The following is a 17,624-nucleotide window of genomic DNA, read 5'->3' as shown; positions in this document are numbered from 1 at the left end:
CTTGTCGTCCGCCGCATGAGATTCTTCCCTTCCCTTTCCCTTTCCCTCTCTCTGTGTCTTTTCCACCCCTGATTCATCACACTTCATCGTCTTCACCGTTCTTCTCCTCCTTTTCTTCTTGTTCAGCCTTAACCTTCCTCGAAAAGGAAGAAATCCCGATTCCTTGTTGTTCCCTCGTGCAGTCGGTGCTTACCCCGTGTCCTTTAATATCTCATCCAAAAACACACCACTACTACCACCGCCACTACCCCATTCCTTCCATCACCGAACATCTCACTCTCTGATCTCGTCCTTATCTAACAAATTTGCGCTTTTTTTTTCAGGGCCTCGAGGACATACTTTCGCCACCGCAAACATGGGTCTCACCTTCTCGAAGTTGTTCGACCGGCTATGGGGACGTAAGGAGATGCGAATCCTGATGGTCGGTCTTGACGCCGCCGGAAAGACCACCATCCTGTATAAGCTGAAGTTGGGTGAAATCGTCACCACCATCCCCACAATTGGTCAGTCCTCTCTCGTTCGACCACGTCTATTCTAGGGTCGTTTCTGTCGTCGGAATGTTTTGCGCATGGAACACGGTCTGTCGGGTATTGAGCACGTGGCACTGACATCCGGCCTTTAGGTTTCAACGTCGAGACCGTCGAGTACAAGAACATTCAGTTTACTGTGTGGGATGTCGGTGGTCAGGACAAGATCCGTCCCCTCTGGAGACATTACTTCCAGAACACTCAGGGTATCATCTTTGTTGTCGACAGCAACGACCGTGACCGTATTGTCGAGGCCCGCGAAGAGTTGCAGCGCATGCTGAATGAAGATGAGCTCCGTGATGCTCTTCTCCTTGTTTTCGCTAACAAGCAAGATTTGCCGGTATGATTTCTGTCACATGCGATTGCGGCTCGATACTAGGTACTGACGTTTATTTTCTAGAACGCCATGAGCCCCGCCGAGATTACCCAGCAGCTTGGTCTGCAGAGCCTCACCCGCCGTGCTTGGGTAAGTTGAACTTATCGCTGATGTTCCTGTCGCCGTTTACTAATGTTATCTTCTCTAGTTCATCCAATCCACCTGCGCTACCACCGGTGACGGTCTCTACGAAGGTCTCGAGTGGCTCGCCGACGCTCTGCGGAAAACGAACCGTGACTAGACCCATTGTAATGAGATGAACTGGAAGAGATTATACCTAGAACTTGCTTGGCAGGGAGTTGCGGGTGATGGATGGGACATTGGGGCCGCCAACAGAAAAATCAAAAAGGCACCACGTGTAGGGAAGGGAACTGTTACCTCGGTGCTTTTGTGTTCTCTAACGGCTCTTGATTTTATGCTAATAGTTTCGTTTCTCTTTCGTCCCGGCGTCGATCCAACGAATACTCTTGTGTTTTAAACCGTTTTTATTATTTCATTTCTTTTCTCACTTGTGTTTTTTTTTTTTTGTCTCCATGTGCGTTGCTACCGTTTGAGAACAGAATTTACGATTCACCTGAGGATGGTCACGAGCATTGTCTTTTATGTCTTTATAGCACAGACTGTCTTCAGTAGGTATAGGAAAAGAGATTCCGTTGATTATGCTATTGGATCCTTACTCCCTACAGACGCCATTTCCTTATCTTCCATCACACACTCCCTCTCCCATCGCAACTCCCTTCCACTGACCCAACAGACGGCCGCCCGCACGATCTCAACAACAACCCTCAATTCCTTCTCATCCCTCGGCGCATACATCATTACAAATCCCGGCGGCAACTTCCTCCTCCCCGTCCTCAACACCTGCCACCACCAACTCTTCTCCCGCGCAATGGGATGTCTCTGCCCCCATCCATTCGCCAAGACCACCTTAACATCCGCCGGATGCAGACTCAAATGCAAACTTCCATCACTCGGATGCGCATGGCACACCTCTCCATTACAAGTCACGCGAGACCTTAACTTCTCCGCGACAAATATCCCAATACTATGCTTCTCAAAGCATGACGTATCAGTATACAACCCATGCGTGTGCGCATGCGTCTGCACCAGCGTCGATAACTCCCGACTCAATATCTTATACGTCGTATCATCCCCCCGTTGCGTTATCTGTCGCTGCGGCGCTATCCCTTCAACTACTGGCCGAGGGCCCTTCCGTGTCGGTAGTGTGTCGGGTGCGAGGAATCCATTCTGCGGGTGGAGCGTCGGGGGTAGGCGTGGTGGTTCGAACGGATTGCGGAGAGCGAAAGGGCGGAGGCAACAGAAGCCGATGTAACCTTTTAGGGATTGGGGAACACCGCCGGGGCCGAGGGAAATGAAGGCAGCGTAGTCTTTGCGGATTATGTGGGAGAAGAAGAGGAGAGGGGGGATTGCGAGGATTAGGAGGGTGGTGGTAGTATCATTGTTGAGGGTGAAGTTGAAGTTGAGGTCGAGAAGGGAGGGGAGGAAAGGAATTTGTGGGTGATTTGTCTAGTCATTGGTTAGATGGATATTCAATTGGTGGTTGTTGTGGCGAGGTTGCTTACCATGACTTGATAGTACCATATACTTGTACTCCGCAGTGTTCAATAGAGCTGGTGCACCTCGAGAATAAACGACTACTCAAAACCAGCGAACAATGCCCTTATATTCATCCTACGTATAGCCCATGTGACCTGTTTTTCTGTGGTTGATAACCACTAAAATGGAATGTTTTGGCCATTCTCCGTCGTCAAGGTTGCATCATGCTCCACTCCTTACTTCCAGCTCGTAGTATACATCCGTACTCTGTACAAATAGCACACGAATAGCCCAAGGATGGACTCAAATAACATTTACACCATATGGAATACTCGATATTCAATGCCAATTAAATGCCACTATACACGTAATTACTCCGTACTATGTGAAGGATTCACATCCGACCACCATCTATCGCCACCTACATCTGGAAAGACCTCCGTACAGCACTATTTGTACATAGTATGCATATGATCCCGTGGCATAATCCTCCGGTGATCCGTGACCATGCGGTGTACACAGCACTCGTACAAAGTACAGAACAGTCTGGCCGCCGACAGCTGATACATACAAGTAAATGCACCCACGAAGCCTGGCTGGCTGGTCTCAATTGTTGTACGGTGTATAGCAGTTATGTACGGAGTAGTATTTCTGCGATGTACGGGACATGGCTGTGTAGATGGTCATACTTTGGACAGAGTGTTGTGAGATAGACTATCTATGAGTATGGGAGTCATCGTTACTGCCTGAGGTGTCCGTGTCCACAAGGACGAAGTAGATGCACCATACCCGAACAGGTTAGTCTAGGCTCCAAATCACCATACTCGGATAGACAACAATACCTAGTACGGCTTCAGGCCAGTCGAGCATACAATGTTAGAACTACAAAATGTTAGATACGCGTTGGTTTCTAAACCACAGTTCCCTAGCATCCAATATACAAGATGAGCAGCCCAAGACGGACGGCACAGATGCTCTTGCAGATACCGAAGAAATGGACGGAGGAGCATCTGGAACCAGCAAATGCCAGAGTGATTACTGGTGTACCTGTAGAGGAAGTTGTGGACCCAAGTTACATCTCTGGTGATAAGGAGGATAGTAATCATCTATATACCCCCTAACTGGAAGTATACTGAGTCCTCATAACAAAGTTTGAAGTAGCTTGTAAACTTAATGTAACCCTCAACGATTTGAAAAAGACGGACTTGAATTGATTTGACCAAAGCTAGTACCGCCACTTTTACGAGGAACTTACTGAGCTAAGGGAAAGGAACACAGTATTTAACGAAGCCGATGGTCTTTCCCCCCATATTGGCGTCCTCAGAGTTATCATTGACGACAGCCGGGCTAGTTGGGGTTGGAAACAAATGGTAAGTACCATGACCATACTATATAATTATCTGAACAGCTGATCCCTTTTATACTTCTTCTAGAATTCCTGCTCTAAACGTCCGCGGAAGATTCTCAGCTGATGGGGCTATCATGAAGGAGCGTCAGTATCAGCCCTCTTTGACTGACGATGAGAGGCCTTTTATCCTTCTATCAGTGAGTATATTTACCCATAACATTATGCCAAATGTTATTATTAATGACCATTCGGATTATAAGAGAAAATTGCCGCTCAAGAGAAGCTAAACACGAAGTTCCATAAGCCCTCTTCCAGCTCATCCTATCCTACAACGAGAACACAGATCTTGACGAGTACGAGGCCTATGTAATTACTGTTGAACATAGTATATCGAGCGGTTGTGTCTGGGACGTACTTGAGGAGACTCTTTGCGCATCGGCGATTGTTTGAAGCATTTGAGTAGTATTGCCCGGAGCCGTTTGATTTATGGAAGAAAGCGGGAATAAAGGAGTTTATTAGGATTATGGTTGGTTACATCGACGTCTTTTGAAGGGTAGTGGGATGGACAAAGTAGAGATTGAGGGCCGGAAGGGTTGCCTGATACAGGGTTTACTTATGGGGGACGCTCATTTACTTGTGATAAAGTATCTAAAGCTGGTTGATTCAAGTAGTAATTTGGTTTGTATTGAACAAACGCCCTAATGAAAGTGAACATGGCTCGTGAAATTATACATGCTTGATCCTGAGAGGGAAACGCGTCTGGGCTGGAGCCTGCTGGGTATATTTTTCTGTAAAATCCCTACTTTCCTCCTACGGCTCTGCTGACGCAATGTCATCTACGCTATAAGTCACTCCCAAGCAAAACGAACTCTCAGAAAGAGCGCCTGTCTGTCGACGCCGACCCGTCGCCTACTCACTTGCTACTAAAAATTCCTCGGAAATGGACATCAGTGCACGTCCAAGCCGCAAATATCAAACTCATCCCATACGTATCCGCTGAAAAACTGGTGGTCTCACGTTATTTTCCTAAGAATGAAGATGAAAGTACGTCTCTAAGCATTCCTTTATTAAATATTTGTAATATTTGAGAACTGACGGGGCGATTGTGAAAACGGACAATCCATGCTCTCGTGTTCGAAAAGATAGACCCTTGGCTGTTCTCTCAAAGGTCAAAACTCCCACCCTCTAGTTTGCTAATCCTAACGCCGAAACCCGGTCCTTCAGATAACCAGGGAAAACTATCCCTTCAAAGCGGCGCAACATGTGATTTTATAAAGACTCTTCCATGGTGCTTGTGCCTATACCGAAAACCCCTATTTCGAGCATTACGATGGCTATGTAATCACTTTTGATTATACCATCCTCCATGTTTATCGAGGAACCGTGTCGGCTGAGTATCTAGAGATTTAATCCAAGGGTACCGGGCAAACCTATTGGAGCTATAATATTCAAAGGAGTTTGATTTGTTGGAGGTTAAAAGACGGAGGGAGTCGCTTAGGGTTATAATGGGGCCTCTTCGGTATCTACTTGAGTCGTATGGCTTGGTTTAATTAGAAGAGGGCAATTTAGAAGAGCTAGACAATAGTTATATTTGGCTATGCATGCTATAATTAAGTACTTGATCAACAGAGAAAGATATGAGTGGCCCTGACAAGATAGGGCCTAACACAGTGGTTGATTTTTTCCGCCTGCTATGTGTGCTTCCACTTAGAATAGAGCATCTGAAGCGGGTGAATATGTCAGATCTGGTCCATCCATATTGAATATAGTTCTGTTCCATTCACATCTTTGGCCTTCTTTATGGGACATTCCCTGCATACTACAAACGCCCCTCCGCCCTCTCCCCTCCGTCAATCTCGGTCTAATGGCTTAGATGGGTGAACGAGCAAGCCATGCAAACCAAAATAGGCACATCGAGCAAGTCGAGACCGTCATCAATGATGCTGGCTGAAAAAGGGCCAAACATAGCGTTTCCGTCAAGACAAACGTAGTCAATTCCACGTCCCACCCAGGGTGTCAGAGATGCAAACAAGTCAGAGGTCGAAAAACAAAAGAAGCATCAGTATCAGATCCTAATGCAAGAAGCCCCAGAGTCTGTTGTGATTACCCGAGGTCGCTCCCACACCAACCATCTATATTCTTGTGACTTGCAGCGAGAGACCACCCGTGAACTGTCCTGTATGTTGGCAGAACATATTGCTCTGTATGTATAGTGTAACTAACTGATCCCATCTAGAGCTCTGATCGTGCTTCATGAGGCTTCTTATATATGATCGAGCTCGTCAGTTTAGTGTCGGCAAAGTCAGTTGCAAGAAAGTTGAGAGTAACGAGCAGAAGGGTTTAAAGATCGGAAATGTGTTGTAATTGGGTTGTGGTATGAAATTGCTATATTCTGTCCGTGGGAGAAAAAAAAAAAAAAAAAAAAAAAAAAAAATTGGACGAGCCGCGGATTGAACGCGGGACTTCTCGCATGCAAAGCGAGCACTCTACCACTGAGTTACACGCCCTGATTATCCTGAATTTGCGGGGTATTTGCTATACCCACCACAACAACATTCAACTACGAATTGGCTATGTCCTATTATTAATCCCTTCAATTTAATTAATATGTTCATAAATTCTGTTAGCAAGCCAGCAAATCTTTTAGATCAGGACATATTCAGATATCTTTGATAGCAGGTGGCTCGCTAAAAAAACGCCTTTATTCGCCAGATATCCATATTCCAGTAAGTGTATCCAAAGTATGCAGCCAACATGCAACACATATACATCAAAAATATTTCATCCAGATTCATAAAAACAGATCTTTTGAAGCAAAATAATCAAGATCAATCATCCTTAATAACCTGGTCGTTCTGAAGCTCATTCTCCGATTTCTCCCCATCGTCAATCACCATGTCTACTTCCTTGATCGGATGTAACAACATTGGCGGCAGACACATTCGCCCCTCACCTGCCAGCTCCTCTTGTTCCCCACCGTCATTGTCAACCCGGTACCCAAGCCAACGTCTCCAAAGGTTGGGCGAGAAGCCCGCGGAGTAGAAAAAGGTCGTACCACGGAAGTTGTGTTCACGTTCGCCGAAGATGGCTGTCCGAGAACCACCAGAGGCGCCGTTGCGGCCGGCGTTGAAGACGGATTCGAGGTAGGTTGTTGGCCAGCGGCGGTCCATATAGATTGAGTGTGGAATGGAGACGGCCTTGAAGCCGTGGTGGAGGGCAGTGGTTGCGGGGAACATTTCGGAAAACATGCTGTGGCGCTTAAGGCTGGTTTCCTTGTGCATGGTTTGGAGGAGTTTGCGGGAGAGGCGCGAGGCAGTGATGATTACAGTGCGGCGAGGCGGCATTCCGTTGTCCTTGTTGTAGCCTGTTACGTCGTCGCGGAGAATCCAGGTCGTTCCTTCGGGGTCGTAAAGGGGGTTAAACACGATTAAGTCTGCATCTTCGCCAACGCCCCATTCGTATTTGTCCTTTTCCATTGTGGTCGGAGGGATGCCTTCGCCTTCCACCTCGAGGACGTCTTGCTCAACTGGACGCACAGGACCCCAGATAGACTGGTCGCCCTGACCCTGCCATGAACCTCGACCGATTCCAGAACCTCCTTTGGTCGGGTCTGTCCACATGTTGTTGGGACTGTTAGTGCCGGTCTCGGTTTGCACCCGGACCATTTGCTTGAAATCCTCCCAGGATCCGTGTACAGATGGGACGTAGAATCGAGCACTGCGTTCCCAAAGACCCTTCCGGGGCTGTGCTCTGGCCCAGCTGGAGACTTTTTCGAAGAAATGGTACCAGTGTCCAGTGTTGCGCGCGTCCATCTCCCAATTCCAGTAGTAGTCATATTCCGGATGTTGGTGGCCAAAGTATTGCATGCACATGAAGGTACTACGGTAGACACCATAGATCGGCAGGCCTCGCATCCCCGTCTCCTCCAGACCCGGGTACATGAGTTCCATCTGCTTCTCCGACCAAAGAGTTCCCATTCCGCGGAATTCCTCCGGGAGCGAATCATTGAGTACCCGTTCGTAGGTTTCGTCATCAGCCCAGATTTGCAAGTTTAAGTCCTTCACGTGGACGAGGAAATGCACCACATACTCTCCACCCGACAGAAGTGAAAGCTCAGAAATCAGGGAGCGCATGTACAAAATGTCTTCGGGTGTGTAACGGAAATCAGCCCAAGTCCGGATAACGACGGCTGTCCGGGGCAAACGGTCTGTTCCAGTTTTCGGTGGGTGCTTTTGGTCGTTCAAAGGCAATGGCTTCTCATGTTTGGGAACACCGACAGGCATGGACAAAAAACGATCCGGTCGCGCCTCTGGCAAATCTTTGAAGCGATGGTTGTTGCTGGCAACGCAACGGTTTTGAGCAGCAGCCCAGTCCACCTTGCGGAAATCCACCGGAGGGTGATCCTCCCAGATACGTTCAGAGCCGTCGCGATGACCCTCCAATCCTGCACCGATGCCTCCTTTCCTCACACTGTATCCCAGCCCGTAAGGACCAAGACGACCGAACCGATCAAAACAGACATCATCTTTTATCCCAAGAATCTCGTTAGAACCAATAACAGCATCGGGGAATCCGCGAGGAACACCGGGGAAGTAGTGAACCTGCGGAACCTTGACCGTTTGTTCCTCATCCAAGAAACACTCGCGCTTCTCGCCATATTTCTTCACGTATTCTGGCGACGAATACTCAGGGTAAGGACTAAACACCGAGCTGGAGAACGGAAGATCCCCATTGTCTCTGGATTGAATGTCATTCTTTTCCTCCGCAATGGCCTTTTCCTCCGCAATGGCATCTGCTGCTCCCAATCCCAATTCCTCAGATCCATCTCCAGGGTATTCCGGCGCATTATCCTTACGCGGTACCAGACTTTTCAGACCACCTTGGTACCGTTTCAAAAACGGAAAGCTCTCCCATACCGGCGGTCTAGCCATCGGCCTCGGTAAATCGATATGAACATTCATCACAGATGAGGCAAGCGTAAATCGGAACAGGGTAACGATAAAAAGCACAAGACCGGAAAATAGCGCCAGGCAGAGCCATCGCATGATCTTATTAGGAACACGAAAGCCCACCCCGGCGCGCGTGCGCCGCATGGCTGCGGGTGCTAACATGGGCTGCTGCTGAGCCTGTTGGTAGGAGGTAGCGACGGCCTGAGGTGGCGGCGATGACTCAAAATCGCTATCTGAATCGAAGGAGCTGCGACGGCGACGCTTATATCGGGCACCGGTGGGCTGTTTTTCGAGATCGATGGTGTCGGGGACCCGACTGGAGTTGGCTTTGTAGGCGGAGGAATGCCTCCGTGTCTGGACGGTCATGGTCGCGGGCCGTAGCAAACAAGCATCGACCGGTTCGACGTCACAGGAGTTCGAGAAGGCGTGGACAACGGAGAATCAATGGGACAACGGCATTGAATAAAGAAATCTTCGGTTTGTTAGAGGGAGAAAGGAGGGAGGGATCTATTCCCGTCTATTTTGCGTTTATCTGGTGGTCAGTTGAAAGTCTCACAACAGCAGCCGGAATCAGGAGAGGCGAGAATGCGCTATCACTAACCAGCAGAAACACCTTTTTAACAGCCAAGGCGGAAAGATCAAATGTCTGAGCTGTCAGGGAGAAGGAATGAATAGAACGACGCCGTTAAGGGTCCAGTTCACAAGCGCCGGAAGCGTCGTGGTCGATCGATCTCGGGCGCCCGAGCAAAAGCCGCAACTTAAAGAGACAGAGTAAATAAAAATAAAAGGGAACAATTCTAGAATAAAAAGAGGGGGGAGGAGAGAGAGAGAGAGAGAGAGAAACGGCTAACAGTTTAGTGTCTTTGAGACACTACCGATTTTCATAAGGCAAAAGTGGAGAGGAAGAAGTGGTGATGTGATGGTCTCCCCGGCAATGGATCATGGCTCGTTTCAGCATGACGCGCTCACATGACTTGGCGCAGGACATTTTGTATGACACGAGAGTAGTTCAGATGCACTACTCAATGCTGTGGATTTGAAAATTTTGAGTATCAGGGATGATATGGAGTGAATACAGAGGCCGGTTCAAGATGGTGGTTGTTGTATCGGGAATTGCGGGCGGAGGGGTTTTCCTACACATGCTACGGGGTCGACTTCCGGCGAAGTCCAAAAATATTTCATATATTCCTCACTATCATAATCGTAAACATCAAACGTCAACAGCTCGAAAGAGCCATGCATTACAGCTTGAGAGGGGATGGTTGCGAGTTAAGCCCCGACTCGATGGCCTTGATTTGTAGGGCCAAAAACTTGGAGTAGATCCGGCAGATAGCCAGGTTTCCTCCCATATACCAGAAGCCGGGGTGACCACTTGGGCGCCACATCTTTAGTATCATCATTAGCTTGACGTTCGAAAGCAGTAGAATGGGAAGATATCGTGAGCATACCCCGTTCAATTCACCCTCTTCGTCCAAATCCCACACATCCACAAGGCGATCAGCAACGCGATCCCCAAGGATCTTTCGAACAGTCGTCCGCATGTTGTCATAGCCAGTAGCCAGGACAACAATGTCTGCGTTCAACTTGTTGCCATCTTTCAGGATGAGACCGCGCTCATCGAAGCCCGAGATGCCCTCAGGACTATGCTTCATCTTGATCTTGCCGTCGATGATCAATGAGCTACATCCAACATCGATATAGTAGCCCCCACCCCGCGTATTGTATTGCCGGGAAATCCCTGCCCCATCAACGCCAAAGTCCAGTTTGAAACCGGCCTTCTTGAGACCTTCGAGGGTGTCCTTCTCCACGGCACGGACTCGGTTCGTGAAGTCAACGGCCAAGGCGAACTGGACAGGGAAGGGCAAGCTCTCCGTTACAATATCTGCTTCTTCGGTCGGAGCTCTGGTGATTGTTAGTGGATATGCCACATAGTAGTTATAGTAGGAATGTTCAAGGAGGTCATACCCATTCTCTTCATGGAGGCCCTCGTGCATCATGAAGACGCCCTTTTCAACTGTAATGACATATGTACCACTTCGCTGAAGCATGGTCGTATCGGCACCATTCTCATAAAAGTTCTGCGCAATGTCGTGTCCACTGTTCCCAGTACCAACCACGACCACCTTCTTGCCCTTCACATCGGGTTCTGAGGCGTCACGGTGCTGACTGCCATGGTATAATTGTCCCTTAAACCGCTCCTGTCCCGCAAAGGTGGGAACCTTTGGTTCGCCCGAGTGACCAGTACACCAGACAATATGCCGGGGGTGAAGGATTCGTTCGCTGCCATCGTCACGGATGAGGGTAACCGTCCACTGGGATTTCGAGTCATCGTATTCGGCAGACTTTATGCTGGTCTTGAGCCAGACGTTGAGTTCCATTATACTAGCATACGCTTCGAACCAGTCTCCGAGTTTGTCTTTGGGGGTGAACTGCGGCCAGTTCTTGGGAAACGGAAGGTACGCCATATGCGTAAACTCGGCCGGATCGTGGGTAACAAGGGTCTATACATAGAAAATGGATATGTTAACAGATGTCGTCTAAGTTACCGGTGGTAATTATCGAAGCCTACCCTGTAACGCTTTCTCCAGTTGTCCCCAATCCGCTCATTTTTGTCGACGATAAGATTCGATACTCCAATATTTTGAAGACGAGCAGCCGTATTAAGCCCTGCCTGGCCTATACACAAGGAAATGTCAGACCATAAAATGGATATACGAAAGATATAGTAACTTACCAGCACCAACAATTAGAGTCGCGGGCTCCTCATCAAGGAATTCGACTTGTCGCTTGCGCCTTTCGATCCAATTCCCTTTGGAAAGTCCACCAGGCATCGATTCAATGGTCCCTTCAGCTCGATTCGCACCAAGCGGTTCCTTGAACTGCTTCAATTCCTGCAGCGACGTGTATACAGCATATGCCTTCCACTGCCCAGTCTCGTTCACCGTGAGACGAAGAACACCGGTTCCATTCCCGACGCGAGACTCGAAAAAGAACATCGAAGAGATCCAGTTCAGATTTTCCCTCGGTTTCTCCAGCTTTGGCTGGAATTCCCCTTGGTGCTGTAGACGGAAAGAGGACAGCTGGAATCGGGGCTGGTTTCGACTGAGGAAGTCTTTAATCCCATCGGCGTTCTGCACCGTATGGAGGTCCCAATCCAAGGCCAGCATGTCTCGCCACCATGATTGCTCGTGGAAAAGCTCGGGGACCTTTGCATAGTCGCCAATGGCAAGCAACGTCTGCAAGTCGTTGAGCCATCGCTGGGCAACCTCACGAGGGTCCACGAATCGAGGGACTCCGGGGGTTGCAGGAAGCTGGATGATGTGATGATTTTGAGAAAGAGTCATGATGAATTAGAGAAAGAGGAAGAGGAATTGCGATTGAGATGCTGCAGAGAAGTCGAGAGCAAACACCATGGCTTACAGCAGTATAAATACCGAAGCCAAGCCAAGGGGCATGGGTAACTGTAGCGAGGGTTGAAATCATCGGAACCAGTTACAAAGCTGTTACTGAGCTGGAGTAACGGAACATTCGAGCTCGCGTGGATCGTCTCGAGGTCGTGGGGTGAGAGGGACGACCCCGGATTTGCTCCGAGGAAGGTTCCCCGAAGAGAGGGTGTCCAGATTGGGAAGGTGTAACGGGCTTTATTCAAATCTTCTGGACTCGTATATCGGCTTACCGATCAACGCAGGGAATACAATTATACATAGAAATTTGTACTCCGTACTATGCACGGAGTATATTACGGAAGCATCATATTTATGTATACACCTATAGAAGAGCATTCAGGGACGATAGTACTATATATTTGGAGCTATTGAATGAGCCTCGTGGAGATGCTCAGAGTACTCTCCATTCTGGTGAGCAATAAGTTTATAGAATAATCAACCACCAACTTGCTAGCATAATAATGACTGATGTAGTGCCTTATTTTGTAGTATTACTCTTCGCCAAGGGCCGTCCCCACGCTTTCCCACGCTTCGCGGGAACGACCCTTGGCGAAGAGTACTATCATCTTCGCGCAGCAACTATCTTATTCAGCATCGTCGTAAAAGTTACATAGCTTACCGTTCAATACGAGCAAATAGAATACGCTGGACGCACCTTCTCTCTCTGACCATCATTGAGTATTCCTTCTTCATCCGTCTGGCGTGGTGCCTTCCTTCCCTTTCGGGCAGTCATCACTGCCGCAAGAAGGAGCTGCTGCTGCCAAGAGAAGCAGTATATAAACCCCTTTGACCTCTTTTTCTCTTCTTCTTCCTTTTCCATCTCTCATCCATTCCTCCTTTTCATCGATATCATCCACTGCTATCCTCGTGCATCTTCCATCAGCATCATATCCCTTCGCATACTTCTCTATATTTCTGTCTTAGGAAGTACCCACAACTACATCATCAAGATGCAGCTTACTCTCGTTGCCAACGTCTTCCTTGGTCTTTGTCTCTCCGCGGCTGCCTCCCCTACCAACTTCACCCGGGCTCCTATCGTTGTGGACAATCCTTCGAGGCTGTTCGAGGCCCGTCTGCTGGAAAAGAACACCACGACCATCCGGGGCGCTCTCAACATCTGGGCTCGGTCAATCGGAGTCAAGGTCCATGCGGACTTCTGGGGGCTTCCAAAGGAGCAGGCATTGCGTATGTTCTCCCCTTGACGATATGATGTGACGACTGATGACTGACATATCTCTTCTCCAGCATACCATATCCATGCCCGTCGAGTCCCCGAGAATGGCAGTTGCGAAGCCACCGGTCCACACCTAGATCCCTACAACCGCGGCCAAGATCCTCCATGCGATGCCACTCATCCCGAAACTTGCGAGGTTGGCGACCTAAGTGGAAAACATAGTCCCATGTTCACCGCGGTCTATGGATCCTTCGAGGCCGAATACCCAGACCACTTCCTTTCGACAGACCCCAACAGCCCAGCCTACTTTGGTGATCTCTCTATTGTCGTCCATGGGCCCAACAGCGAAAGGCTCAACTGCGGTAACTTTGAGTTAAAGCAGACTGGCACCGAGTCTACTTAATAGGAGACTTGTTCAATGGCACGGCATGCGGAGGATTCAGATTTCCCCGTGTTTGTGGAGGAGTTTCCTTTTAGGCCGACTGTAATCCTCATCTCTTTTTTGGGACATAACTCTACATCCTTTTGCCCGTGATCCTGTATAACCTCGAATCCTTGCGATGCAACATTGATGTCCTGTTCCTTTTTTTTTTTTTTTTTTTTTTTTTTTTTTTTTTTTTGAACTCGGGACTTAACTTTACTTATGATCACGCTGTATTATTAGTATCCTTACTCTGTGCATGTGAACAACGTGACCATCCAAGGTTTCGCTTTTATTCCGCCATGGTTTTCGTAGCTCTTCACTAAGCTTGCTGTATTATCAATTAGGGTTTACCAAAGACCTCGTAACGAGGTACTCTAATATGTCAGACCTGTCCCGTAGACGTATCTGAACATGCTTCGGAGAGAAACCCGACCTATTGTATGCAATCTACCCATCTCACTGCAGCCATGATATTCGAAACTGCATGTGACTGGATTGAAGTCAAATGATACATTTCCCGAACCAGCTTCGTATTCGTATCGTGATAATAAATACTATGTAGGCTGACCATCCATGTTTTCCAGCCTGCTTTGGATCAAACCGGGATCATCCTGGCCCTCTTCTGCCTTGTATTCTTCTAACACAATTGTCCTCATGAGTCGACGTGGTGCGCGACGACCCGTAAAGAGCTCAAACTGGGCGAAACCCTGCTCAGGAAGAACGTCAAGACCATCAAGTGCCACCCATCCACGGTGGGAAAGAGAGCGCATCTGTCTGATGAGGGGTGTGTTGAGAGGTTTATATGCTAGCTATAAGACGGGTCAGTTAATGTGATGCTTCTTCCTTTGTGAGCTTGTTGACCTACTTCGACCACAACACCACCCGTCGGACTCTCAAGCCACTGCGACGGCATCTCAAAACAAGGCGCCGGTTGGCCCGAGATACTATGCGCCGGGATACAAGACGCAATGACCGTCGGTTGCTTATATCCTACCGGCCAGGGGTCTTGTAATGATCTTAATGACGCATGTACCGTGGTCTGACGACCCTGACCGTAACCCTGCGACGGGGTTGGGGCCAAATTCTTCTGTCGATTATAGTGTTCTGCTAGTTTCTCCGCGTTCACGAAGGTTCGGTTGTAGACGAAAATGTTCTGCACGCCGAGGTGGATCATCGCATACACGGCTGCGCGAGCCATACCTCCCGCACCGATGACCAGGCCCGTTGATGCAGGGCGGACGGCGTTAGCGGGGGAAAGACCTCGCCGGAAACAATTGCAGATACCGATCCAATCAGTGTTGTCACCGTGGAGAGCCTTTATGGGTCCTGCGCGGCTCTTTTCGAGGTATAATGAGGAGTGTTGTGAGGTGAGAATCATGTTATCTTTCTCGTCGAGATTGCGGATGGGGATGAGAGTGTTTACTGCGCCGATGGCGCGCGCGTGCGGCGACATCGAATGGAGGAGGGGAATGGCTTCGGTTTTGTAGGGGAGGCTGACACTTGTTCCTCCGAAATGAGGGTTTTCGACGAGTTCGTTGAGGCCATGGAGGGATGGGGATTGGTGGATGCCATAGACGTGGGGCATGCCAATTAGTTTGTAGGCGGTGTTGTGCATGGTAGGCGAGAGGGAGTAGTTGACATTTGCGCCAAAGACGAAGTATTGCATAGGGTCGAGAGTGAAGGAGGAGTAAAGGGCGGATTGTGCGTCGCGGATGGTGATGCAGGGTAAATCTTTTGGAGTAGTCTCGGATGTCATGGAGGGGTGGACTACTGGTGTTAAAATGGGGTTGAAGCAGCAGGATAGTCGACCCAATGGGCCGGTGTTGTAGGCAGTTAGTGGTAGATGAGGTTCGGGGAGGTTTTTGACTCGGTGGTGGAAGCGTTGGACGGCAAAGTTGTCTTCTATTGTCGTTGCTGGCTGTGATAACCTCACCATGTTACACCCTAGTCTCCTTGCTCGTTCGTACAGTGCCATGCATTCCAAGCCATCCCAGCCTCCGGAGAGCGGCTGACGGGCGGTATAGTGCCCAATAACTTGGCTAGATCCTTTAGATGCAATGATCTGTGAAAGCAAATGATCGTCGTAGCCCAGGTCGACTGTCACGAGCCCGGGGGAGAGTCGGAGTCCATGCTGTACCAGGTTGAGGTACTCTTCCCCTGAACGCCGTGTATTCCCGCTAGTTTGTCCGTTAATATTGCTTTCTACATGATATATCATGGGGACAACGATGCTGCGGCGAATAGTTGCAACAGTTTCGCTGATTGAATCCGCAAAGCTCGAATCCACCCTGGGGTCCCTTGGAGGACTCTCCGTATCGACTTTCAGCTCGAAAGCATCCGCTGCACATTCCAGATCTTCAATATCCATGTATCTTTCCAACAGTGAAGACATCGGTACGGAAACAGCGTAAGTGTACGTTCGGGATTCGACCGGTATCATGGAGAGAGGGAACGAAGCATGTTGGGTGCACATATCAGTAGCGCCGCCAGTTGCAAGCGCAACGAATCGAAGAAAGTCGCGCTGTAGTCGTTTCAATGTCAAGAATGGTGTAGGGGTTTGGTGTCGTTGGTCGATCTCAGATTCTAGCTGTTGCCCTGTAAATTCCCCAGCGCATTTCTCAGATACATTGAAGAACTCTAAGTTTGAGCATGCACGATAGATCGGCCCAGACAATTCAAAGAAGCGGCGTATCTTATCATTGCCATACACCTTTAGATACGATTGGATGCTCTCCGAATCCCGTAAAATAAGAATGACCGGGTGAGTTTTCGAATACTCTCTCAGCAACTTCTGTCCGCTGCGCTCCATAAAACCGGGCCCGCAAACAATCACGCAACCCTTTTTGTGCTCATTAAGTATCAATTCCATAACCTTCACTTCTTGTAGGCGATACTCCATGAGACCGTATTCATTCTTGAACACCGCCCGAGAGCGTCCGGTTACTTGCTGAAAATATCGGTCCGCCTCGATCAACCTGTTTCCTGTTGTTGCTGCCAACATAACTGCAAGACTGGACTTGCCAGTGCCGCGGATCCCAACTAACACAATGGACGCATGCGGATCAAATTTCCTTTGCGCCTGAAGAGGACTGTCGAAATGTACTGGTGACGGACGACTGGATTTCGATTCTCGAGATGAAACAGTCCAATGTGAATCATCAAATCCTTGGAACTGACTATATAAGTCTGATGCTGTTGCTTGCTTCAAATCATCATTCCTGGGGATTTGAGACCGTGAGACGGGGCCGTTTGGCTCCAGGCCTTCAATCTCGCGCAACTTGCGCTTCAGCGGTCTAACAAGGATGGACATGGTCTGGATTAAAAAACAATTGTGTAAAGCAATTGAATACAGTGCGTCTTCAGTGCTGAATATGGTGGATTGCTAATCCACAATTGACCCCGGATTTCCTGCCCATAGAGTTAGAATTCAAGACCCTGGCTGATGACGAGAGAAACAAGGGACCAACATCGACGAAAGGTGTGAGATTTGAGTGCCCACCGTTGATGCCCAATGCTGCTGTGCAAATACACCTCAAAACAGAGCCAAACACGATTGACACAATCTCCCACTGATCGAAAAAATGACCCTCGAGAAACCTAAGCGCATCTTGACTCTCCGCGGGGATCTCTTGGCACCGGCGGAGGAACGCTCAGCCGGATCGGAGTCTCGGTTCTGCCGCTCCGGTAATACGACACGTTACCACACGTGACACTCTCCGGGGAAGTTCCCCGCGGGGTATGAATTATGTAATATGCCAGAACAGCCTCGAGTTTATTCAGAGATAACGATGCGAAATTGAGGTAAAAGAAATAGGCAAACGAG

General features: G+C 48.9%; 6 protein-coding genes and 1 non-coding gene across 7 annotated transcripts; 2 read left to right on the top strand and 5 right to left on the bottom strand.

The window, feature by feature from the left end:
• Nucleotides 1-355: 355 nt before the first annotated feature.
• Nucleotides 356-1,144, top strand: arfA (putative ADP-ribosylation factor; the record flags this gene model as incomplete). The annotated part of the gene is made up of 4 exons (XM_040778972.1): nt 356-503; nt 623-867; nt 928-993; nt 1,052-1,144. The coding sequence occupies 4 exons, from the start codon at nt 356-358 to the stop codon at nt 1,142-1,144; spliced, it is 552 nt and encodes a 183-aa protein (XP_040639093.1).
• A 416-nt stretch (nt 1,145-1,560) lies between these two features.
• Nucleotides 1,561-4,244, bottom strand: EURHEDRAFT_386283 (uncharacterized protein; the record flags this gene model as incomplete). The annotated part of the gene is made up of 2 exons (XM_040779676.1): nt 1,561-2,430; nt 4,224-4,244. The coding sequence occupies 2 exons, from the start codon at nt 4,242-4,244 to the stop codon at nt 1,561-1,563; spliced, it is 891 nt and encodes a 296-aa protein (XP_040639092.1).
• Nucleotides 4,245-6,243: 1,999 nt separating this feature from the next.
• Nucleotides 6,244-6,315, bottom strand: EURHEDRAFT_t78. Its single transcript has one exon. It is a non-coding gene; the product is annotated as a tRNA-Ala (tRNA).
• A 321-nt stretch (nt 6,316-6,636) lies between these two features.
• Nucleotides 6,637-9,123, bottom strand: EURHEDRAFT_455642 (DUF3405 domain-containing protein; the record flags this gene model as incomplete). Its single annotated transcript, XM_040784289.1, has 1 exon — nt 6,637-9,123. The coding sequence occupies one exon, from the start codon at nt 9,121-9,123 to the stop codon at nt 6,637-6,639; it is 2,487 nt and encodes an 828-aa protein (XP_040639091.1).
• Nucleotides 9,124-9,917: 794 nt separating this feature from the next.
• EURHEDRAFT_478457 (putative flavin-binding monooxygenase) lies at nt 9,918-12,279 on the bottom strand. Its single transcript, XM_040785453.1, has 5 exons — nt 11,492-12,279; nt 11,327-11,433; nt 10,723-11,258; nt 10,206-10,659; nt 9,918-10,142 (listed from the first exon to the last, which is right to left on the bottom strand). Exons 1-5 carry the CDS (start codon nt 12,099-12,101, stop codon nt 9,999-10,001), a joined length of 1,851 nt encoding a protein of 616 aa, XP_040639090.1. The 5' UTR covers nt 12,102-12,279; the 3' UTR covers nt 9,918-9,998.
• Nucleotides 12,280-12,951: 672 nt separating this feature from the next.
• Nucleotides 12,952-13,985, top strand: EURHEDRAFT_478454 (putative cytosolic Cu/Zn superoxide dismutase). The gene is made up of 2 exons (XM_040785452.1): nt 12,952-13,388; nt 13,449-13,985. Exons 1-2 carry the CDS (start codon nt 13,154-13,156, stop codon nt 13,778-13,780), a joined length of 567 nt encoding a protein of 188 aa, XP_040639089.1. The 5' UTR covers nt 12,952-13,153; the 3' UTR covers nt 13,781-13,985.
• Nucleotides 13,986-14,317: 332 nt separating this feature from the next.
• EURHEDRAFT_530774 (putative quinate pathway repressor protein QutR) lies at nt 14,318-17,394 on the bottom strand. Its single transcript, XM_040787164.1, has 3 exons — nt 17,269-17,394; nt 14,667-17,209; nt 14,318-14,610 (listed from the first exon to the last, which is right to left on the bottom strand). Exons 2-3 carry the CDS (start codon nt 17,109-17,111, stop codon nt 14,356-14,358), a joined length of 2,700 nt encoding a protein of 899 aa, XP_040639088.1. The 5' UTR covers nt 17,112-17,209; nt 17,269-17,394; the 3' UTR covers nt 14,318-14,355.
• Between the last annotated feature and the right edge of the window lie 230 nt (nt 17,395-17,624).

This window comes from Aspergillus ruber (assembly GCF_000600275.1).
Source record: "Aspergillus ruber CBS 135680 unplaced genomic scaffold scaffold00012, whole genome shotgun sequence".
Classification (NCBI taxonomy): Eukaryota; Fungi; Ascomycota; class Eurotiomycetes; order Eurotiales; family Aspergillaceae; genus Aspergillus; species Aspergillus ruber.
Note: the sequence above shows the minus strand (reverse complement) of the source record. Positions and strands in the feature narration are given on the sequence as shown.

Bases quoted from the DNA above. Each gene is read 5' to 3' on its own strand.
- EURHEDRAFT_478457 (XM_040785453.1), bottom strand. From the start codon at position 12,101: ATGACTCTTTCTCAAAATCATCACATCATCCAGCTTCCTGCAACCCCC. The intron at 10,660-10,722 runs GTATGACCTCCT...AACAATCACCAG, and splicing joins GGCCTCCATGAAGAGAATGG to AGCTCCGACCGAAGAAGCAG. The intron at 10,143-10,205 runs GTATGCTCACGA...ATGATACTAAAG, and splicing joins AAGAGGGTGAATTGAACGGG to ATGTGGCGCCCAAGTGGTCA.
- EURHEDRAFT_478454 (XM_040785452.1), top strand. From the start codon at position 13,154: ATGCAGCTTACTCTCGTTGCCAACGTCTTCCTTGGTCTTTGTCTCTCC. The intron at 13,389-13,448 runs GTATGTTCTCCC...TCTCTTCTCCAG, and splicing joins TCCAAAGGAGCAGGCATTGC to CATACCATATCCATGCCCGT.
- EURHEDRAFT_530774 (XM_040787164.1), bottom strand. From the start codon at position 17,111: ATGTCCATCCTTGTTAGACCGCTGAAGCGCAAGTTGCGCGAGATTGAA. The intron at 14,611-14,666 runs GTAGGTCAACAA...CCCGTCTTATAG, and splicing joins CGGGTGGTGTTGTGGTCGAA to CTAGCATATAAACCTCTCAA.